Below are 21,478 nucleotides of genomic sequence, written 5' to 3' on the forward strand. Positions count from 1 at the left end.
GCACCCGTGGTGGTTCCTCCCACCCAATATGAGAGCTGAGATCTGTCAGCAGTACTCACAGACTGCCACATCACATCTCCTAGAGGTACAGCAACGTTAAAGCAATTGATGGCATTTATTACATAGGAAAAAACAAGGAAAGCACATGATTAGAAAAGACAAACATGCTTTTAATTCCACAAATGCTTTCTACCTATTTACAAGGTATCCAAAACACCTGCCTCAGATCCAGCAAGGCAGCCAAGTCAGCTACTCACTACTTATTTGCAAAAAACATTTGTGTTTTAATGACAGCAAACCTGAGCCTCTGCAACTTGGACAACCTGAAAGAGGTCCGGGAAGTAAAAACGCCTCCATTTAACAACAGCAATAATCCACCCCACTTCAAACAAGTGTGGGAGATTGACAGAGTTCAATATCCAAGTCTGCACAGCAGCACTGGCTCATCCCTTGCATAGTTTTAGCCAAACCCAGCAGCCTACCTGGGGATTTCAGCAAAGCCCTGTGGAACTCAGCTTCATTTGAACAGGGAAGGGTGAGTCCAATCTCCACAGCTTATCCATGAGACAAATGGATGCTATTCTGCTCTAGAAAGCAATTGCAATATGTTTCCCCCCCGTGAGGAACCAAACTCACACGTTTCTGTTTGAACTCTTCACAAAAGATAGGTTCATCTGTGAGCAGTAAAAAGGCTGTTATGTACAAACACGAACTACTATATACAACAAAAGAACAAAATTGTGCCTCTCTTTTTATTCTTTATTTCCTAGTTTTACAATTAGAAGCCTACTGATAGATTGTACAGGTCACTCTCCTGTCTGGGGTTTCTGGACGCCTCGGGGTCACGTTGCCAATCTCATCCCAACCCAGGAAGAAGTGCTTGAGGTGCCACCAGGTGACACGAGGCAGAAAGGCTGAGCACCCCATGGCAAACCCTTCTGTGGGCTGCACTTCACATGGGAAAGCAGCTGGAGGCAGGAAAAAAAAAATCATCCCCCCCAAATCTCATTTGAAATGGAAAAAAAACCCAAAAACATAATGATATCATTTCAAGGACGAGATGTTTTAAAGATGTGCAAATGGTACAAACACTCATGGAGAAAAAACACTTCTATGGCTGCAGGTCAGCCAAATTGCATTTGCAAGGAGTGACTGTCCACGCTGGCCCCTTTTCAAGGCCTTACAGCTGCAGAGCAGAAAGATAAGCCAGGTCCTGTCTCAGCCATCTCAGCCATGTACTTCAGCAGCTGTTGAATTCTGCGCACAGTCACAGCCACCAGCTCAGCCATTTCACCAGTGCTCCCCACAGCCTTGCCTATGTTTTATTCTTCTGCTAATTTCCCAACTCTTTCTGTTTTGGCCCTCAACTTCCAGTTCAGCTGGCTTCTCTTTTTAAGTGGTGCACACTGCACCTGTTGAGTTTAAACAAGCTCTTGTGAAAGAAAGCCTATGGAAAACACACAGTTTTCATAGTAAGTAAAGCTGAACATCATTGTGGGGGGGTTATAGAAAGCACAACTGTGCTTGGACCTTCCTTAGCAAAAGGCCTTTGGATTGTACACCACAGCAGCACGGAGGTTGAAGAGCCTTTCCAGCTAGCACAGGCTTTCTCCATTGCACTGAGCATCACTGGCTGCATGCAGACCTGGACTGGCTGCTCCTTGAACGACACAGTCTAACTCAGTGCTGCAGGTGAAAGTCAGCTCTGTGCCATGAACCTACACAGTGCCACTGCCTCAGCTAAGTGGAAGAGGGAAGTGCATCAGAGTAGTGCAAGACTTTGCCACAGGGCATGAATTTCACTCAGGGTAAATTAAAAGGCCAAGTCCAGAGACAAGGTTACAAGAACTTACCAGCAGAAACTGGTAACAGATGAGGGACAGAACACACCGTGAGAGTGCATTTATAAAGAGGGGGGAAAAAGGGGCCAAACTGCCTTTGTTTTTATCATTACAAGGGAATGCTTTATCAGTTTTCCCCTTGTAGCCTTCCATGCTTGCTCACCTTTGGCACAAGGAATTCCACGAATCACGAGATTTAATTAATAATAATACTTCATATCAACACTCAGCACTTACATAGCGCTTCTCATATTCAAAGTGCTTTACAAAACAGCTTGTGAGTCCTCACAACACCCCTGTGAGGTAGGTAAGTATTATTATCCCCATTTTACAGATGGGTCAACTGAGGCAGAGAGGTAAAGCGACTTGCCCAAAGTTATATAGGGAGTTGAAATTCATGACATAGTGGCCCAGTTCTGGTCTCCCTTATGGTGGTGTAACACAAATGAACTCCCACTGAGCTACACTGGCATAAGCAAAACAATCCAAACCAAGTTTCTCTGGTTCTCAGTCCTCCACTCAAACCATACCTGCTCCACCTACAACAAGGTGTTCACCTGCCAAAGTACTACAGGAAAGCACAGTAGGAGAGACTCTGCAGTCCTAAGGCAACGTGTATGTTAACAGTGCCAAATCAAGCTGGGCTCCATGCAGATATGTTTCTGCCACATTGTAAGAGTAAATAAAACAACTCAAGTGGTCCCCAGCTGTGCATGTACCAGCTATGGGGCTAACTCCCCCCACCTCGAGTTAGAGTAAACCCGGAGCAAAACAACAGGGCCACACCAGCATAGAACCAGTAGATCCAAAGCAGACCTTTCTCCTACTGCTTTGTAGGCAAATGCCCCTATTAAAATCTTTTCTTTTTTGGACAGTTTCAGCATGGTTCATTTCACTCTCTTTCTCTCTCTCTCTCTCTCTCTGAGCTTGTATCTCTGCATATAAACAAAATCCCAATAGTTCCAACTTAAAAGAGTAACCAGCATTTAAACAGCATCATATATCTTTCAAAGACTGATCAATACTTGCAAAAAACGTCAATGCATGCAAATATCAAACATACCAAAAAACAACAAGAGTGCTGGGAGATGATACCAAGGGATAAAGGTGGTCACAAGACAACACATTTAATTTTTATTAAAAATACCAAACAACTCACTCTTACTGTACCTATGCCACTTAGAAGATCATTCTAACCTGCAAAGAACGCAGGTTCTTTTCCCAAAGCTATTTATCTACTTACCTAGAAAGAAAGAAACATCAAGCGCACACAAACCTCCTCAAACTTGGCAGGCACAATTCATATGAACGCAAAAGGAGGGCTTGGGGGGGCAGGGTGAGTTTGTACATTGGCGTTAGGGCAGTAGGATATGAGAGAAGAAAATATCATCCATCGTTACCAAATAAGCATCAAAATGATGAGGAGAAATGTAAAAATTAAACGTGTGACATCCACCGTATATCTCAAACCCTAAGCCCATGGAAGCTGGCAAACACCTTGTGCCACTTCATCTACGTCCAGACAGCAAATAAGATCAAACCAACCTTGAAAAGAAAGCAAAAAGAAGAATAAACCAGTCTGGAGACAATCTTCCACAAACCACTTCCCTGCATTATTTTCAAATCCATTTTACTCTTACGCAGTTTCCAAAAGGAGTAGGGGAGAAAAGAGACCCACTACTATATATCCTTTTTAAAACTGGCTCCGTACCAGCACCAGCTGAGAGAGAGGGAGAGAAAAATAATTCTTCAAACACGATCCTTGGTACTTGAATAAAACGTTGCTAGCCAGCTGATGAAACCCCACATTGCCAGAGGGTTCCATGTGGAGTGGATTCATGGTGCTGCTCACGGTCTTCTTCATTTGCTATGATATCTGTTCCGTGGGCCTCATCTGTATATCTCCAATCTAAAAGAGATCAGCACATGATGTTGCTGCAGCACTGACACATATTAAACCTTGCACCATGTACTCGCATGTTGTACTTTTACTGTTGTAAGCTGCACTCAAAGGAAGTTCCTGCGACTAAAAATAAGGCTGTTTAGCTGAGATACATTCACTTCTATTTCTTTTTAGTAACTGTTTTGCCTTTAGCAGAAAGGAAAAAAGGGCAAAAATGCACAGAAAGGGGTGTGAGATGACACTGAACTATACAAGTTTATAATCAATTCTCAAGTGTGGCCCTGCTCAAAGGATGAATCAGAAGCACTGCCTGCAGGCACCTCTCCACATCATCCTCCAGGAGGACCTTTTATGCTCTTAAATAAAGCCATCTTCACTAGAGACAGAACCCTTCAGCTGCTGTGCTTCTAGACTGATGTTATTGTGAAGATGGTTGCACCTTGCTCCAAAGGAGCAGAGATTGCACTATGGGTTTGCTAAGCATCTCTTGATCAAAGTTTGCTTTTGCAATAGTAACTCAGTCAACATCCTAAACTTTGACACTGTTCTTTCCTCCTCCTGGTTCCAGCTCAAAGCTGGTCACTTATTACTTGTCTCCCAGGAAAGAAGTCCCTCTGGCAGCACAAGCACCTTGGCAGGATCCAGCCCAACTCATTTGGCAGCTGGCAGAACCTGAACCAGCTGTAAGACAGCCAGCAAATCTCAGATGGCACTGTCCAGAAGGGACAAGACATGCCTGTATCCCTCGTGCTCCCCCTGCTTTGCACAGTCTTTCTCTGCAGTCAGAGCAATCCTGGATGGATACCTGGCTGTGGGTGGCTTGAACAGCATAGTCCCAAAGCTGCCATAAGGGAACTGTAAACAAATGTGATCACTACTAATCCCCAGCTCCACTAAGCACACAGCTGACATGGCAGCTGCAGTACTGATTAGCAAATATCAGGGAAACAGTTACTCTTTCCTCCTTTAAATACCTACTGCAAAGTCCTTCAACTCAACCACAGCTTACCTGTACATGAGGTGGGGCACTGAGGACATATATGACAGCATTAGCCATATCTTCAGCTTTGAGACACTGGGAAGACAGGAAAAAAAAATATCTTAGACAACACCTTAGGAAAAATTAACCATGAAATCACTCCTTTCATAACCATTAATAACAAGTTTCAACAGTCACTGGGGCATATCAAAAAAGATGGAAGCAAGCAGGAAAAAAGTAATCCATTAAAAATAAAATTAATAAAGGAAGCGTCTGGTGATGATCTTTCTCTGTTTGATGTGAATAATCCTTCTGCAAAATGCTTTGAGGTGTCTGCTAGAACTCATCGTCAAGCGCTGGGCAGAAAAACAGATGGGGACAACACCTCTCTAAAGGGCTGAGAAAACACATCTGTACGTGTGTTGTCACAAGCAGAAATAGCTTTTTGTGCAATTAGCCAGGAGAGAGATTGATAAACTACTGTCAGAGCCATTTCTCTCTGTTCCCATATCTTCATGTCCTACCCGAATGCTCTCATAGGTTGCAGCAGCTCTCTCAGGGTCATTATCATGAAGTTTAAAAGCAAATCCCGTTTCTACCAGTCCTGGAGATATACACTGGAAAAGAGCAGAGCACATCCTAATAGGATTTGTAATTCTCCTTCAGCAAAAGAAAAAACAAAACCAAACAAACGAGAAGAGAACAAAAACCCCAAACTTCTGCCCCACAAAACTTACCAGCTCTTTGCCACCCACAAAGCCAGCAGAGGGGGAGAACCCTCCCAGTACTCACTGTAGCTCGTATATGAGTCTTTGCTTCTCTGAGTTCTTGCCTCAGCCCCTCTGTGAGTGCCGTGACTGCGTACTTGGTGGCACTGTAAAAATGCACCACCGACTGTGGCACAACGCTGTGACCATTCATGCTGAGGAGAGAGCAGAAAGGAGAGTACTGAGGAGAGAGGTATGCAGTCTTGAGAGAGAACCAACAGCACATTTGGTCTGTGTTGCATTTAGACAAGCAGAGGTTGAAAAAAAATGTTTGGAAAATCAGCCATTGCAATCCTGGGAAACCACTCACACCTCTGGGTGACCATCAGCCCACCCAGAAAGGTGAGAGCTCCTCTTCTCTAATCCCACACGGCAGATCCTGCATTTCCACCTCGTGTACCTGTTAATGTTAATAATATGACCGTCATCGATGTTTCTCTCCTTCATGGACTGATAGGCCTCTCGGGTGCAGATGCTTACAGCCATCACGTTGACCTGAGAGACAAGAGAAGAGGAGACTAAGACCAGCAGCCCTGGCTCTGTGAGCTTCCCACCACAGACCCCCTCACAGTGATGATTAGCCTGGGGCAAATCTGCACCAACAGAGCCCCATGCCTGTATTGCACAGCTCATACGTGAGCACAGCCTCACTAGCAGGTCCCAGTATATGGCAGTTCCTATTAACACCAACAGAGGGAAATGCACCTACACAGACCTCACTGCACACACACACCCACAGCCTGCATTACATTGCAATCATGCTCAGGGCTGCAATAACAAAGGGTTTGGGCAGGGGAGGCACAGAGGTCCTGTTTTGCGAGACAGGCCTTGGCCTCTGCCAAAAAACAAACAGACTTTATAGTTTTATGGGCAAGTGCGAGGGCTGAGCACAAGGTAAGAAAGCCCCGAACAGCCCACAGTCAGCACTACTCCAGGAGACAAAATTATCTCGTACAGCACTGAGCACACCAGGGTCTGGAGAGCCGATAGGACGCTAGCAGTGGGTAATTAGGTCAGCTAGTTAAAGTGGAAATCCCCAGATAGAGCCTTGTCAGAGTGCCAGGCGCTCCTAGGCACTGCAAACCACATGGCCAAAGAGCTTCCCATGCACAAATGAAGGCAAAGATCATGGTGTGGTTCTGGGGAGGGCCCAAGGAACCCTTGAGATATGAAAGCCACCAATCTGCCATGCTGTTTGCTGACATCCTCCTCCACTGGATAAACCAAGGAAGGAAAAGGTGATGTATCCTTTAGCACACAGCCCACAGCTTTCCAAGCAATTGCTCTTTGAACCACCACTGCCCAGTGCACTGTGGCTCAGTCACACTCAAGTCACATCACCCCTGCAAGCTGCCACCTTTAAAGCACGGATTGACAATTTGCTGGTCATAAAACACACACTCAAAGTTTCCAGGAAAGCAGAGATATGGAAACGCCCCCACCTGTAATACAAGAGCACTAAGCACCCACAGGTGTGTAAGACTGATGAGCAAGCTGCATCAGCAATAGAGCTAACTGCTCAAGTTTATAATGCTTTAGGCTCAGAAGAGTGGCCAAAAGGTGGAAACTATTTGCTGAAGCCCTCTAGAAAGGATGAAATCATTTCAGTGCAGGACAGGCTGGCAGGCCCTACCTAATGGCATGTCACTTTTTAACCAAGCAGGCCAGGCAAGTTTAAATGCACTACTGTGAACTAAATATCCAGGAAGAAGTAAATCTCTGATGAATCAGAAGTCAGGTGTAACTATAAACGGGAGAAGCAGCGGGAACGAGGTCATGTGGACAGCAAATGGCTGTATATCATCTCCATAAAACTTAGAAACAAAAACTGGGGAGGGCTGGCTCCAAGTTGGCAGCATAAAAGGACACAGAGCCACAAGAGAAGAACATTACTTGGGAGACCAGAAAGCAAAAGGCAAAAAGAGATGGATTTCAGAGGTGTTATTACTGAGCTGCACACTGGAAGGATGAGCAGGGGACAGCTGAAGGATCTTCAGCTATTGCTTTTGTCTTGGTCGTTATTTCCTGTGCATCAACAGAGGTTATGCTTATGGGTTTTGGTCTTTGCATAGCTAAATAGCATTCTTATCTGATCCCATGTTAACACGGAGTACCCAGGCAACACAGTAAGTGAAGTAATCACCCTAACCCAAGTGCACTTTGGTTGAGCACACAGTCACTGCCAGATATCTCAGCCATCGTACCTGGAACTACAGAGATAATTCCCCAGCATCAGGTTGAAGATTTACCTTGGCTGTGTAAGGAAGAAACAGAATCACAACTTTGCAGACATGTCAGCAGAAGCAGCACCTCAGCACTGGAGCAAAGCCCAGAACAGGCAGGGCACACGAAATCTTGTGGATTTCACAGTAAAGTCCAGGAGAGTGGGAGTAAGCTGCTCCAGTCTTGTACATCAACCAAGTGAAGAGCCAACTTTGAGCATTATGAGCAATAAAAGAAGCAACCGAGCCTCAAGGCAGTGCATTGCTGCTGCAGTCACTGCCCGCTCCACTCCATCTCCATGGGCCACTAGAGGGTAACATCAGCCTGACAGCAGGATGGAGCCGTGCTGCAGCACTGTGACTCACACCCAGCCATGCCTCCTTGCGTGGGCAGAGTTACATTTTGACAACTATTGGCAAAGCAAGATACTAATCAACAGCCACATGGGAAAGGCCAGAGCCCACACGGTAAGACACCGCAGTGACACAAAACAACCAGCTGGAAGGCAGCTTTTCTCCTGGAAGCGCCCATAGGATTTCAGGTTCCCTGTTCTCATTTGAAAACATAAAGCAGGCACTCAGGAACCTAAAAAATACACCTGGAAAGTGAGAATGTTCTCTATGGCTACACCGATTCTAGAAACAATAGAAAAGCTGTTTGTTACCCGCACAAGACATTTTTCAGCACTTGCTCCTATTTTAAGAACAAAAAGTTCAAAAGTCTTTTGGCTGAAATGGTCAGTACATCTGCACTCCGAGTTCACGCAGCAGGTCTGCAGCCACAGCATGTGTTTGCTATGCAACAGAAACAATAGGGGCACATTGTAGTAATTAATGAGTTCCCATTGCCAGCTTGGGAAAACACAAAGGATTCTGTTCCTGGAGGTGCTGAGCACTTTGCTTCCCAGAATCAGGTGTTGTGTTTTTTTTAAGATATCAAACTGAGCATCCCAGCTCCTAAGCACACACACAAATGCAGGATACAGAATGCACATCTATGGACAGATGGTATATAAAAGCAAGAAGAACAGAGCCTCACTGGCCAGTGAATAATGCCACGAAGAATCAAACCCATTCAGTGCCTACAGCGATGGGAGGATGTGTGCTGCAGTCCTTTGTGCTTGGAACAGTGCAAGTGGAAAGTTCAGCTTGAATTCCTGGCTGTAAAGGTCAGTAGGCAAAACGTGAAGGAGCTGCTCAGATCCCAGAGCCCCAAGTCAGTGTGTACACAGCACCAGATTGGGGACAGCCGGAGGACTTTGCTCCAGCCTGACATAAAGCACAGGCTCACAAACAAGTGGAGAGAAAAGAGGGGGAAGCTGTAAATCAAAAGATGAAGGGCTTAGAACTACGTCTGAGATGAAATGCTCCTTCTTTTGCACACACAAATTTGCTATCTGACAGCACAGCACTCAGCACTGGGGATGTGATTTTCCTAACTTGAGGCTCCTGCAGACCGAGAAGAATAAACTCCTGGAGAGTATTCCCTTTAGAACAAATGCCAGACAATAAGGAACTGAAACACTAAAGAAGAGGAATAAGTAAATAAGAACACGACTTCAACTGTTAGATGTGTACTGAGAGAAGAGCCTGGAAAAGAGACAGCCAGCCTCAAAGCTCATAAAAAATGCATGGAAAGAAAAATCAATTTAACAAAAAGAAAAGAAAAAGCCTTTAATTTAAGGCCCTAATGCCTCCCAAATCAATACGCTGATGATTGTTTAGAAACTTTCCCTGCCTTGCAGCCCAGCAGCACACAGAAGCTCCCCAGCCACATCTCTAAGCACGCTGCTCACCAACACCTTTCTCCAGGCCACCTTTGGAAGGAACCTCCCTGCTCCTGGTCAGCAGCCCGTGACCGGTGCTGGCAGCTTTCCCCCATTCTGACCCTGAGAGCTGCAGAGCATGCAGAAGAAGTAGATGTGGTGAGCGCTCCCCCCGGCTGGCACGTTGCAACAGGGAGAGCTGTCAGTGCAGATCCCTCCCCACAGACCCTGCTGGAATCTGTACATGAAGCTCAGGTGTCTCAGCCTATTCCCCAGGCTGGAACAGCAGGAGCAATTTTATCAAGCAAGTGAGTGCAGACAAAGCAGTGCAGATCACCTCTGGGAATAAAACATGCCCCCAGCCTGGACTCCTAACTTGCCCTCATGGATCTGAAGCCCTGCCTCTCTCCTCCCACACCACCCATCATGCCAAGACAGCTCCAAAGGTTGCACAGAGCAGTGCCCACAAGGAGGAGGATCTCACAGGTTCTCAAACCCCACTTCTGGCCACCACAAACACCAGCATGGAGTGTATCGTCCAGAGCAATCCCCTTCCAAATCCTTGCTCCCAGAAATTAGTGGAAGATGAGACCAAGGGAGCACTCCCACCTGAGCGCCACAGAATGGAGCATAGAGAGAAGGCAGCAGGCAAGTGCCTCATCCCTGCTCCAGCTGCTCACTTCAGAAAGAACAAAAGGTCAGAAGAACAAAGGAAAGGGAGCATGAAGGACACAAAGCAACACATTGAAGCTTCCAGACAAGACAGGACAACAGCAACCAGGACAAGGTGCAGGCGACCCATAGGGCCAGGCTTGCAGCAAAACAATGCTGGGAAGTGCCCTGCTTTATACCAACTCAGCCTCAGCTACACTTCACTTAATTCTCTTTAAAGATTCCATGGCAACTGGGAGCAGGGAGATGCGTCGGTGCAGTGACCCGGGCTGGGCAACCCACAAAAGCCTGGCTGGGTAGACAAAGCCAAGCAGAGCCTGCTTTGGCTGCAGTCACAGCAGTGAGCAGAGCAGCCAACATCCTAACAAGAACTTAATTAGACAGAATACAGCAGCTCTCATCCTGGCAGCAGGAGTCTGAGGCCTCCGTGCGCCTGTTCTGCTTTACACAGCCCTTGGAACTGTTGCTGGATGAAAAGCCACCAGCCACCATGGGGCAAACAGATCCAGGCTGGCTCTGCTGTCAGACACAGGGGCCCCAAGCCTGCACCTTTTAACATCTTCTCAACAGACATCTTTTTCCTTCACTACAACATAGCTGCTGCTGCAAAGACACGGTGTTTTACTCAAAGGCATGAGCACAAATCCTGTTCTCTATAAAGATGATACTTTCACATACAAAAATACAGAGCATACAAGGGGAAACCTACCTAAAGCTGTTGCAAGGCAACAGCACACAAACATGCACATGTCCCACAGCTGTGGATGTCAGGAGTGTGCAGAGAAGGGCTGCCACACAGTGACAAGTCCCTAAAGGACGCATAGCAGCACTGCAGGGCAGCAATGCCCGGAGAGAAGTTCTGCCTGTGAATGGCATGAACCACTTGCACTGCTTCTCTGTTTGGCAGATGAAATGGGCTGGTTGGTACTGAGCTTTAACCAGATTACAGGCAGAAAATGAAGCTTCAAAGACAAAAGCATTACAGCTTTTTAAGCCAAAAAGAATCTGCCTGTTTTAAAACCCATTGCTAAAACTAACAGGATTAGCTACAAAAGCCAATGTTTGGTATTCAATTTCCTATTCTGAGGGGGGCAGAGAAAAAGAAGCCAGGCTCATCACTTTGTGGAAAGACACTGATCTAAAGGAAAAATGCTACTGAAGGTATTGAATGATTTCATGCTCTGGGGTGAAGGCGTGTGGCTCAGCAGTACATGATGCCTTTCTGCTTCCAGCCCAGCCAGCACAAAGCCACATCAGAGCCAGAGGGGGGAGAGGTCCTCAACTCCATGCACAAAATAGGTGGGTATAGCCATGCTAGAGAATGACAGAAAACAATCTGTGCAATCTAGATAAGCTGAATATAGTTTAAACAAGCGGAAAGTCAACGGGAAAGTGATCCCATTAAAAAATAAAAACTAGAAATGTGGGGAAAAAAAGATGCTATGATCCCTTCATCTACATCCCATAGATGGCTGTGTTTGGGGATCCCAGGCCACTGCTCTCCCACAGCACTACTCACATCTATCATTGTCCTCCAGCCTTCTGTCTTCCCCGAGAGCAGAGGCTCTGGGCGAGCCAGCCCCGCGTTGTTGATGCACACATCAACTCCCTGGTGAAGGGTCTTGATGGCGGAGAACATGGACAGGATCTCTTCTTCATTGGAGAGATCACACTTGTATGGGATGAGGGTCCCAGGGTAGCCAGCGCTCTGGCATTCAGCTGCCAATTTCTGAGGAAGAGAGAAAGGAAGAAAACATCCATCAGCCTTCTCAGTTTGGGGATGGGCGCAGGACAGCAGTGCTGCTTTTTGCTGCTTGGAAGTAGCAATTATGTACTTGCATTTATGGACCATCACTTAAGTACTTGTACTACTTATGGACCAGGCTGAGGTGCTGCAGGGCTGTCACACCATGGAGGGGATGAAGGACACGGCAATCACGTGCCTTGCAATTCCTCATCAGCCATCACCACCAGCTATCCCTGAGCCTCCAGATCTCATATTGGATAGAAGGCAAAAGAAAGGCAGAGCACCGCTGACATGCTAATGATGCAGCCAAACCCTCCACACCACAGACCTTTCCCCCTGACAGTAACAAGAAGCAGCATCTGAGCTCTGATGTGTCACATCAGGGACGGTGACAGCTTCCAGCACAGCTGGGCCACGTGATGTCTGGGATCCAGAGAGATGGACTCCGGCTACAAACATCCACCATGTCGCTCACACAGCACTGCCTGCAGCACTGCCCCCAATGCGACATCTCCATGGGTGCCATGAAGCTCCACTGCTGTGCGGCTCCTCCCTGCCCGCCAAGGTGACTCCAACCCGCTCCCCACAGCAAAGTTGTACCCACAGCACCCTCCCCCCCATCACCCAGAGCACACTGAGTTTGTATTGCTCTGAGGCAAACAGCTCTGTTCGGTAAATGATTCTCAACCTCTCTCAATCCCTAAGACCAAGGCAGAGATGATGCAAGCTCCTGACTGCAAGTTTAATCCCCCTCTGGTTTGCCTTGCCTTGCATTCAGCAGCAGACTGCAGGTCTCCACGGGTCTCAGACCACAAGCTGAAACCATCCTGAGCCTAAAGATCTGCTCCTGCAGCTGCTGCCCCTCCGGTACTGCACAGTAAAGGCACTGCAGCAGCACAGGAATTATTACTGCTGTCACAGCACCAAGCCAGGAGAGGACGGGCACAATGAGTTCAGTCGGAGATCGATGCATCCCAACAGCATCTCGTCCTCAGGAGAGCTCTGCTGTGTCTGAGCTCAGCAACATTTCTACCCAATAGAGAACAAAGGTGCCCCCAGGACCAAACCGAGCCCTGCACCCTCCCAGGGCTGGTTTCACCTTGCTGGATGTGCAATCTTGTTGGCTATGTGCTGGTCGTGTTTGAAATACATACGTATTTTTAAAGACCGAAGTGCATCCTTTAAAAGCAGAATGAAGGGCTGCTGGAGGATGCTTAAATCCCGCAGGGATAAAGCCTTGTTCCTGCATATTTACAGGTAGAAAACACCGGGCAAGGCTGCCCTCCATCACATCCTTCATAACCTGCAGGTGAGGCAGAGTGCAGCCAAACACAGCCCTGCTGCACCCCCGAGACACAGCAATGATTTTAAAGGATAAATAAGCACGAGGGATCCAAGTGAACCCCCTGTGAGAGGACTCGTGCCAGGGGAGCCGGCTGGAAGGATACAGGGCCCAGGGACACAGCCAGGGAAGGCCAGACAAGCTCATCTGCGGCCCAGAGGGAGCTGCCATGTTCAATATCTCAGTTCCCATGTTCAGCTGTCACTTTCTGCTGCTCGGTGCAGCTCCCACAACAGCTCCTGGACGGAGGCAGGAGGGGCACATACAACACATGCCATAGCACAGAGGCACGCAAAGGAGCTGCTACCCATCCTGCATGCCTCTCCTTAGCTCAGGGCTCAGATACACCACCAGAAAGCTCTGCCTCACTCACAGGAAGGCTCCCCTTCCACTGACCACAGAAATCTGCCCACAAATGACTCCCCAGATCCTGCTTTTCCTGCCTGGTTTTTCACTGCCTCAAAGGGGAATCAGCACGGATCCTTTCATCTCTCAGGCTGCACTCATGCTAACAAATTCCCTTTGAAAACGAAGCGCCGAGCAGCACTGACACCAGGCTGAGCTGAACGTGCTGCACACGTCTCCAGATAAAGCCATCACAGGCTCTTCAAAGGAACATCAACCATGGCTCAGTTTGTAGACACACGTAAAGGCAGCCTCTTAATTAAGGAGCCTGAAGACTTCTATTTTTTCCAAAGCAATAGTTAAGCCCCTCAATGAATGCTCATTCTGCTTCAAGAAAGCAACACATGCAAAGAAAAGAAGAAATAAAAGCTGTTTTCTCAGATTTCAGAAGCAGCTCAAGAGCGAGTGTGTATCACAGCACCAACTCAGCATCATCTTCCAGAGGGGGAAGCTCTGCAATGAGACCTATGAGCTCTGCAGTGAGACACTTACAGAGGGCACAGCACCCTGTATGCATTCATATTCAGTCCTGGTTCACATTCAGTCCTGGTGACTCGGTTCTACAAAACTGATTGATGTAAAACATTTCAAGGGAGGCAAAATGAAAGGAGTCAAGTCAGGCTTTATTTGGCAAACCATCCTATTAACTTCAGACACATTTAGTTCAGAGAGATTAAAGGCAGCAGAAACCATTAGGTAATTTTTAATCTGACCTGCCATTCCTCACAGGTACTCACGTGCTACTGATTGAGCCTATGCTTAAATACGGAGCTGTACCAAGAAACCAACTGGAAAGAAACTAAAGTCACCCCAATTGCATTTGCTATCTAAAGGAAATGAAGGAGAAAAAAAACCTAATGAACAGCACCACAGTTGTATAAGGAAACCGGGGGCTTAAAAATCCTCTCACTTCACTGACTGGCCACGTTTGAAGATTCTTTTAATTAAGTTTTAATGCCAGTACAACAGCGTATAGTGCATATAGCTGGGGTTTATTCCAGCCATTTCCATGGTGCGTTCAGTGACCACAGGCAAGACTGAGAGCTCAGTTTCCTTCCCTGCAAAAGGGAGATAATCACACTGAGCCCCTCCCAAGAGCAGCCAGAGACCTGGGGCTTTTTGCCTGAGTGCGATCAGTACTTCAGATTTCATCCAGCTCCCTTTGTATGGCGTCAGGTCCCCGAACGGGGCCTCCACAGGAGTCTGAAAGGACTTTCTAAATGAATAAAATGGTAAAGTGATTCTCCTTCCCCTCTCCTGAGCTTTAAATCAGTGCTTTTCACTCACTGTTTGCTGCTCCTCGGCTCAGACCCTCCCCCGTTCCAAAACAAGGCAGGATGATGGGGATAGGAAAGAGTGGAAAATAGGGTTCAAATGGAAAAGCAAACACGCAGTGCTCAGCTGGGGGCATCAGTAGGAAGGCCTAAAAGGCAGGAAGCGTTAGCACTGGTTTCAGACTGGTTTTTGTCTGAAGTTGTCATACCCTCCTCATACTGTTAGTGGTCTATCAGAGGGCTGAGGAGTTGTGCTGCTCTTTCTGAGCCCTCTCTGCTCCCTGCACCTTTTGGCAGCGCTACCTTCAGGCATCCCAGCAATTGCTCCTTACGTCAAGGCTGAACGCACTTTTCTTTGGTGCTCGCTCAGATCCCATTGCTACAGACAGGAGCAGAGGAGGAGGAGAAGCACCGCCGCTACTATGACAGCTCATTAGAGCAATATTCCTTGCTTATTCTGAGCTATGACTATCCTAAAACAAGCACGGTGGGCGCCTGCCCACTTCTCAGCTCCAAAGCACACACAGCAGGTTCCCATGCAGCCAGGCACGTGGATGTTTTCCTCCCTCCGCGCTCCCACGCCCTCGCAAAGGCTGCAGCTGCTGTCCCACAGCCACCCCAACCCCCAGCAGCCCCCAGAGGGGGGATGGGGGGTGGGAGGGAGCTGTGGCTCCCTGCATGCAGACTGACAGCTCATGCATCTTGCTGCATCGCCGCCCGCTCCAGCGCGCATTGCCAAGGCAACCTGCGCACACATCGCCCGGCAGATAACGGCACACAGCTCTGTGCCACGTGCTTTGTAACCAAATGCATTGCTGTGTTTGTGCAGAACATGCAGGAGCACCCACAAGGGCAGCAGGTACCTGTCCCCATCTCTGCCATAATCCCTCCCAGGCACCTGCAGGGCACTTAAACAGCCCCGGACACCCCACAGTGCACTCCGAGCTCTTCACATTGGGAATGAGCCTAAGGGAAACCTGAGCACATCTCACTCCTTTGGGAGGAAAGCAGCCAAGAAATTCCCCAGGGCCTGGATAAAACTCACCCCTCGCTACCTCAAAGTAGCAGCACATCCCTGCTGCAAGATCCCCCAGCCATACTCCTGCTTTCAGAGCTCCATGGCCCAATTTGTTCTTCAGTTTGCAGCCCAGCAGTGCTGGGTGTTTGCCCACACATCGCTGGGAGGGCTGGGCAGGAGCTGCTCTCTCCACGCCTTTATCTGTCTCATCAGCTCCCGTTCTGCACCTGTGTAATCCTGAATGAATCCTCTTCTGAAAAGAAAGATTAGCACATGCTTGCAGAGCAGCCGACCTTCCCTGGCAAGCTCTCCAATATCCCCCAGCAGCAAAATTCAGGTGCAGGTCCCGAATTGCAGCACGCTCGGGATTTACAGCCCAGAGATGGAGGCCCCACGAACAGTGGGGACAGCGTGGCTGTGGGTGCCACACACTGTAACTGAGAGCCTGCAGGGCCGCCAGCACGACGCCAGGCACCGGGCACGGCGGGATCAGCACAAGCACATCCGCACCGCTGCTAATCCTGAGCTAAGCCGCCAGCCCCAGCAGGGCTGCAGCTGATTCGCATGAGCGCAGCAGAGAGCAAAGTCTGGCCAGCAGAGCCAGAGCACAGGTCCAGCTTCCACTGCTACTCTCATCCCATTTCAAGTCATGCAACAAGACCGAGCTTTAAATCCATGCAGGACCAACCAGGATGAGCGAGCAACACCATCAGCTGGGACAAGAGCGGCAGCACTCCTTGCAGGGATGCTGGCAGGAGCTGGGGTTAAAAGTCCTCAGTGCCCCAATACCTCTGCAGAGCTTTGCCCATTAACAAACCCCAGCGCACAGAACATGCAATGAGACAATTCCAAATCACGTTAAGGGGGAGGGAGGATGAATGGAAGCAGGTTTAAAGCAACCCTTCCCCCACACACCTCACAGATGGGGAAAGCCATCAGACAGCAGAGCACTCCTTCCCACTGTGCAGAGCAGTGATTATGGGATCTCTCATTTCATCAAGAAAGGACCTGGTCAGGGATGAGCAGCAATGACAGCACCTGGGAGGCCTCGAGCACCCAGCACGGTGACCACTGCCCTTCCAGAGGCCAAGGAGATCCTGAAGGTCGTTCATTCACAAGCAGAATCTGCCTTGGGATTATCCTGCTGAGATCTGCAACCACTGCCTTAAAAATAACTGAGGGTCCCCTTGCAGCCCCACAGTTTGGCCAGGCCGTGCTGAGGGTCCCCATGACCACTAGATGGGACATGCACAGCTCAGCCCAACACCCACAATGCAAGGCCACAGCACGGGGAACCAGGCAGCCTCCTGCCACCCTTGGGATCTCACACACAACACAGTGACATTCCACACTCACCTGCTATGAAACAACTTGGCCTTTACATCAATTGCCTGAAAGCACCATCATGCCATGGCTGCAGGGGACGCGTGGTGTGACTGTCCCTTCCCCCCCCCACACAGACATGGAGAAGGGAGCACTCACCTCCTCAGGGGCCGGGCTGCTCCAGCCTGCAAGCAACAGCTCAGCTTATCAAAGGCCATTTCTTGAGCAAGATCTAACCTTGAGGACGCAGTCCCCGGTTATAAATGTTACCTTTGATCAATAACTGTTACAAATGCATTAGAATCAATCTGTTAAACCCTGTAATTTAAGCAACATTTATTGCTTCCTGCACAGCTCTGTCTCCTCCTCAGCAACCACCACCACATGATATCCATCCCTAAATCTCTCCTGTGCTCTCCAAAGCAGTGGCAGTCCCACAGCAGACAGGGCTCACTCCCTGCAGGCACAGCTTGTCCCACTGCAGCTCCCAAAGCACCAGGGCACATCCAGAGCTGCTCTCAGGACAGGAGATGTGTGATGAAGGCACCACCAGTGATATGCTGCCTTTGGTCCATGGGACATTGCAGCCCACGCTGCAGCCCCAGCTGGTGGGTGAGAGCACAGTGACCACGGATGGGGGGGCAGCATCACCTGCAAAAAGCTCTGGGCTAATTCCTAAGCTCACTTCTGACTTGAAATACACAAATAAGAGTTGAGAGCACTATGTGAGCACACATGGCAGCTGCTGACACCTCCGGGCTTCGCACTAGGAACAAGCTTTCAACCCAAATCATCTTCTGGCGCGCAGGAATAAAGTAAAACCATTTTAATTGTATTTCGCTCCTCGAAGTCTGACTGCAGCCCGAGAGCCATCACTGCTGGCCCACACACTGTGCTGCACAGCGGCACAATGAGCACAAACAAAGAGCCGTTGTGGGGAATCGGCCGGGCTGAGCGCTGTATGAGGGGTGCACAGGGGTCAGCACTGCCATCCAAACACAGACAGCCAGGGGAAGCAGGATGTCACCAGGCTGTCAGCAGGTCTGCACAGATAACTGGGTGAATGGAGGGAAAAAGAAATCAAACCCAGTTTGGAAAGAAGAGGCGACGCCACGGCACAGCTGGGTTCCACCTGAGCTGCTGTGCATGGCACAGCACAAGGCTGCTGCAGTGCCCGTGAGCTGGTGACAGTTCAGAAGTCAAATAAGGGGCACTGGAGTCATGACATGGGCTTAATACCAGAACCGCAGCTCTGCAACTCGCTTGTTATCTTGCCTCCAGCCCTTATCTGATTTTCCAAGAGATTAAGAAACCTCGACATAGTATTTATTGCCCATGTTAAACTCCCCATGAGGCTGCAAACTCTATCAAACGTTTACAGCAGGCTGTAAAGCCCCCACGTAGAGCAATTCCTGCAACCTCGCCTTGGAATGGATGACTCCAGTGCACAACGTGAAAAACAACTTAGCTCCTTGTTACCAAGTGAGCACCAGACCCCTGTTGTTCCATCGTACCATTCGCACTCATCCTTGGTTCATTTTCTCAGGCTCCATACATCACTATTTACATAGGTATTCAGTGAACTATTCAATCTTAAGAGAGAGAAAAGTTCTGTCCTGCAGCACCTACCAAGATGCTCCAGCCCCCCCGTGTTCATATCACACAGCACCAAGCTCTCAGCATCCCAACACTACTCCTGTCCTCCCATAGCCCTGCAGCCCCATCCTGCAGGACACCTTCCTAGAACGTGCCCGCAAACAACAGCTTGGAAAACAGCAGCCAGAGGTAACAGATGAGTGTATTTCATGGCTACAGGATAACTAATGGAGGGAAAGGATCTTCATTTCCATCCTACTGTTCCATGTGCCCAAAGCCCACCCACAGGCAGCAGCCTCATGGGTTGGACTCCTCCATGTTACCCACACTCCCTGATATAGTTCATATAAACACATCCGAAGTCCCACTGTGGGCTCAAATCTGAGGCCTGCACATCTCTAAGGAGAAAAAATAAGCTGAAGTTCCTGGAGAAAAGCTTTGTTATCACACATAGATCTCCCAAAGGTGCAGCAAGAAGCCCCACCTGCAGCAGGATGAGGGATGGAGCCGTCCGTCCTGCTGTGACCTTGGGCCACCCTGAGCTTCAGCCCCATCCAGCAAGCAACATCTCTGGCATTTTCTTCCTCATTAAGGACACGCTGCACATAAATAAAACCAGAATAGCAACAGAGCAAAACACAGCCCAGACACCTACCAAAACAAACGGCTGCAAACAGGAGTCGGTCCTCAGAGAGCCTGGGAGAAAGAACCAACCAGGGCCAAGCACGAGCTGCACTGTTTAACTCAAGCACTTGGCAGATGACAGCAGCACGAGGTGAGCACTCAGCGCTGCTCAGCACAGTCATGTACTGAAACAACCCGGGGAGTTCACCCATCACATGGCTGCGCTGTGTGCAGCACCAAGAGATCCCAAGGAAAGCAAACCTAGAGGATAACCCAGGAGGTTCCATCGGTATGTTTTATCCTCCCTGCAGATGTGTGCATCCTCCTGAATGATGAAGAATAGAAGTTCTGTTTCTTTACATCACCACCTTTTCTTTAGCCCCACTGGCAGCTTTGTTTATTGGAGTCTTCTGGGCAGTTCCTTCATGGTGTGGTCATGCAGAGCGGGCCCTTCCAATGGGCCGGGGCAGCACTGAGCAGCCCCCATTGCCCGTGAGCCCCCCACGGCCCCATCCGGCCCGGAGCTTCTCAGAGCCGAGTTTCCCACACAACGCAAACGAGCAAAGAAACAACCTCGATAAAAATAAAAGGAACCGGCGTTTTCCTCAACCTCACAAGGCGGCACGGGTTCATTTGCTCTGCAGGTCGCTTCCACACCCCCTGGAGCACCGACACGGGACAACGCTCAGCTCAGCTCAGCTCAGCTCAGCCTCCATCTCAACCACAGCTGCGTTTTGCGGGTCTCGCTGTGCGGGTGGGAGCAGGTGCCCCCGAAACACGCCCGGCCCCGCTCGGTCTCCCTTATCCGTACGGCAACACGTGAGCTCTGCGAGCCGGCGCTCGGGACGCTCGGCTGGAGAAGCGAAGAACGCGTTAAGGTCTGAAGGCTCATTTTAACCTTAACGGAGCGAGTGAAACCTTCCGAACGCCGCTTCGCCTGCCCTTGAACGGCCCTGCAGGGTGAGCCCGGCCGGACAGACCGGAACAGAACCGGCCCGTTCCTATCACACCACAACGGCAGCTCAACACCCCCCAGCGCCCGGCGATGCACCGCTCCGACGGCACAACCCCCCCCAGCCCCGGCCGGTCGCGGGGAGGCGCGGGCCGGGACGCACCGGATCCGCCGCTCCCCCGCCCCGGGCCCAACGAACCTCCGCTACCGGATCCGCCGCGCCCCTCCCGCAGCCGAACCCCCCGGCCCCGCCCCGGTACCTCGATCTTGTCCACGCTGCGGGCGCATCCCACCACCTTCATGCCGTGCTGCACCAGCGCCCGCGCCACGGCAGCGCCGATACCCACGGAGGCGCCGGTGACCAACGCCACGCGCCCGGTCCAGCGCTCCATGGCCGCACCGACACCACCAACACCGCGCACAATGCGCCGCCCGCCGCGCCGTGACCGCGCCCCCGCAACGTCACCACGCCCCTCCCGTTTGGCCACGCCCCCGTTTTGACCACGCCCGTTTCACGCACCGAGTTGGTCCGTGCTCAGCCGCGGCCGTTCCACTGCACGTCGGGGGGGAGCAGTGAGCGGAGCTGCGAGAAAGGAGGGGAAAGGGAGAAGGAAAAGAGAGAGAACGGGGCAGGTGGGAGCAAATAGGCTGCCCAGGGAGGTTGTGGATGCCCCGTCCTTGGAGGTGTTCAAGGCCAGGTTGGACGGGGCCATGGGCAACCTGATCTAGTAAAGGTGTATGTTTGGTGGCCCTGCCAGGCAGGGGGGGAGAAGAGACTGCAGCCGGGGGGAGGCTGGAGCACACACGTCTCTGAAGCAGCCACAAAGCAGCCCCGTGTCACTATGCATTAATAGAGTACAGTAAATTACAGAGCCTTATTATGCTGAATAATTTGTGCCTTGATTTCTCTTCACTTTCGGAATAGCACCCCAAGGAATACATCCAGCACACACCTCACCCACATCCCCTACCTCTGCCGTACCTTTGCTGCTTGTTTGAGCATCCTCTTGCACACATCAGCTCACCACATAGTGCAGCAATAAGAAC

At 49.8% G+C, this 21,478-nt stretch overlaps 1 protein-coding gene across 3 annotated transcripts; it reads right to left on the minus strand.

Annotated features, from left to right (window-relative positions):
* Positions 1-149: 149 nt before the first annotated feature.
* Positions 150-20,875, minus strand: DHRS11 (dehydrogenase/reductase 11). 3 transcript variants are annotated; one of them, XR_014936377.1, is made up of 8 exons: positions 20,692-20,875; positions 11,670-11,879; positions 5,891-5,985; positions 5,516-5,645; positions 5,248-5,340; positions 4,754-4,819; positions 3,553-3,750; positions 150-3,386 (listed from the first exon to the last, which is right to left on the minus strand). XR_014936377.1 is itself a non-coding variant. In XM_015880858.3 (7 exons), the coding sequence occupies exons 1-7, from the start codon at positions 20,821-20,823 to the stop codon at positions 3,709-3,711; spliced, it is 768 nt and encodes a 255-aa protein (XP_015736344.1). In that variant the 5' UTR covers positions 20,824-20,875; the 3' UTR covers positions 150-3,708. The 3 variants fall into 3 exon arrangements, 2 of the variants coding, with proteins under 2 accessions (XP_015736344.1, XP_085377795.1); XM_015880858.3 differs by having other exon boundaries at positions 150-3,750; XM_085521669.1 differs by lacking the exon at positions 20,692-20,875 and adding an exon at positions 19,511-20,039 and having other exon boundaries at positions 150-3,750.
* Between the last annotated feature and the right edge of the window lie 603 nt (positions 20,876-21,478).

This window comes from Coturnix japonica, chromosome 22 (assembly GCF_054131305.1).
Source record: "Coturnix japonica strain WE chromosome 22, WE-NBRP24, whole genome shotgun sequence".
NCBI lineage: Eukaryota > Metazoa > Chordata > Aves > Galliformes > Phasianidae > Coturnix > Coturnix japonica.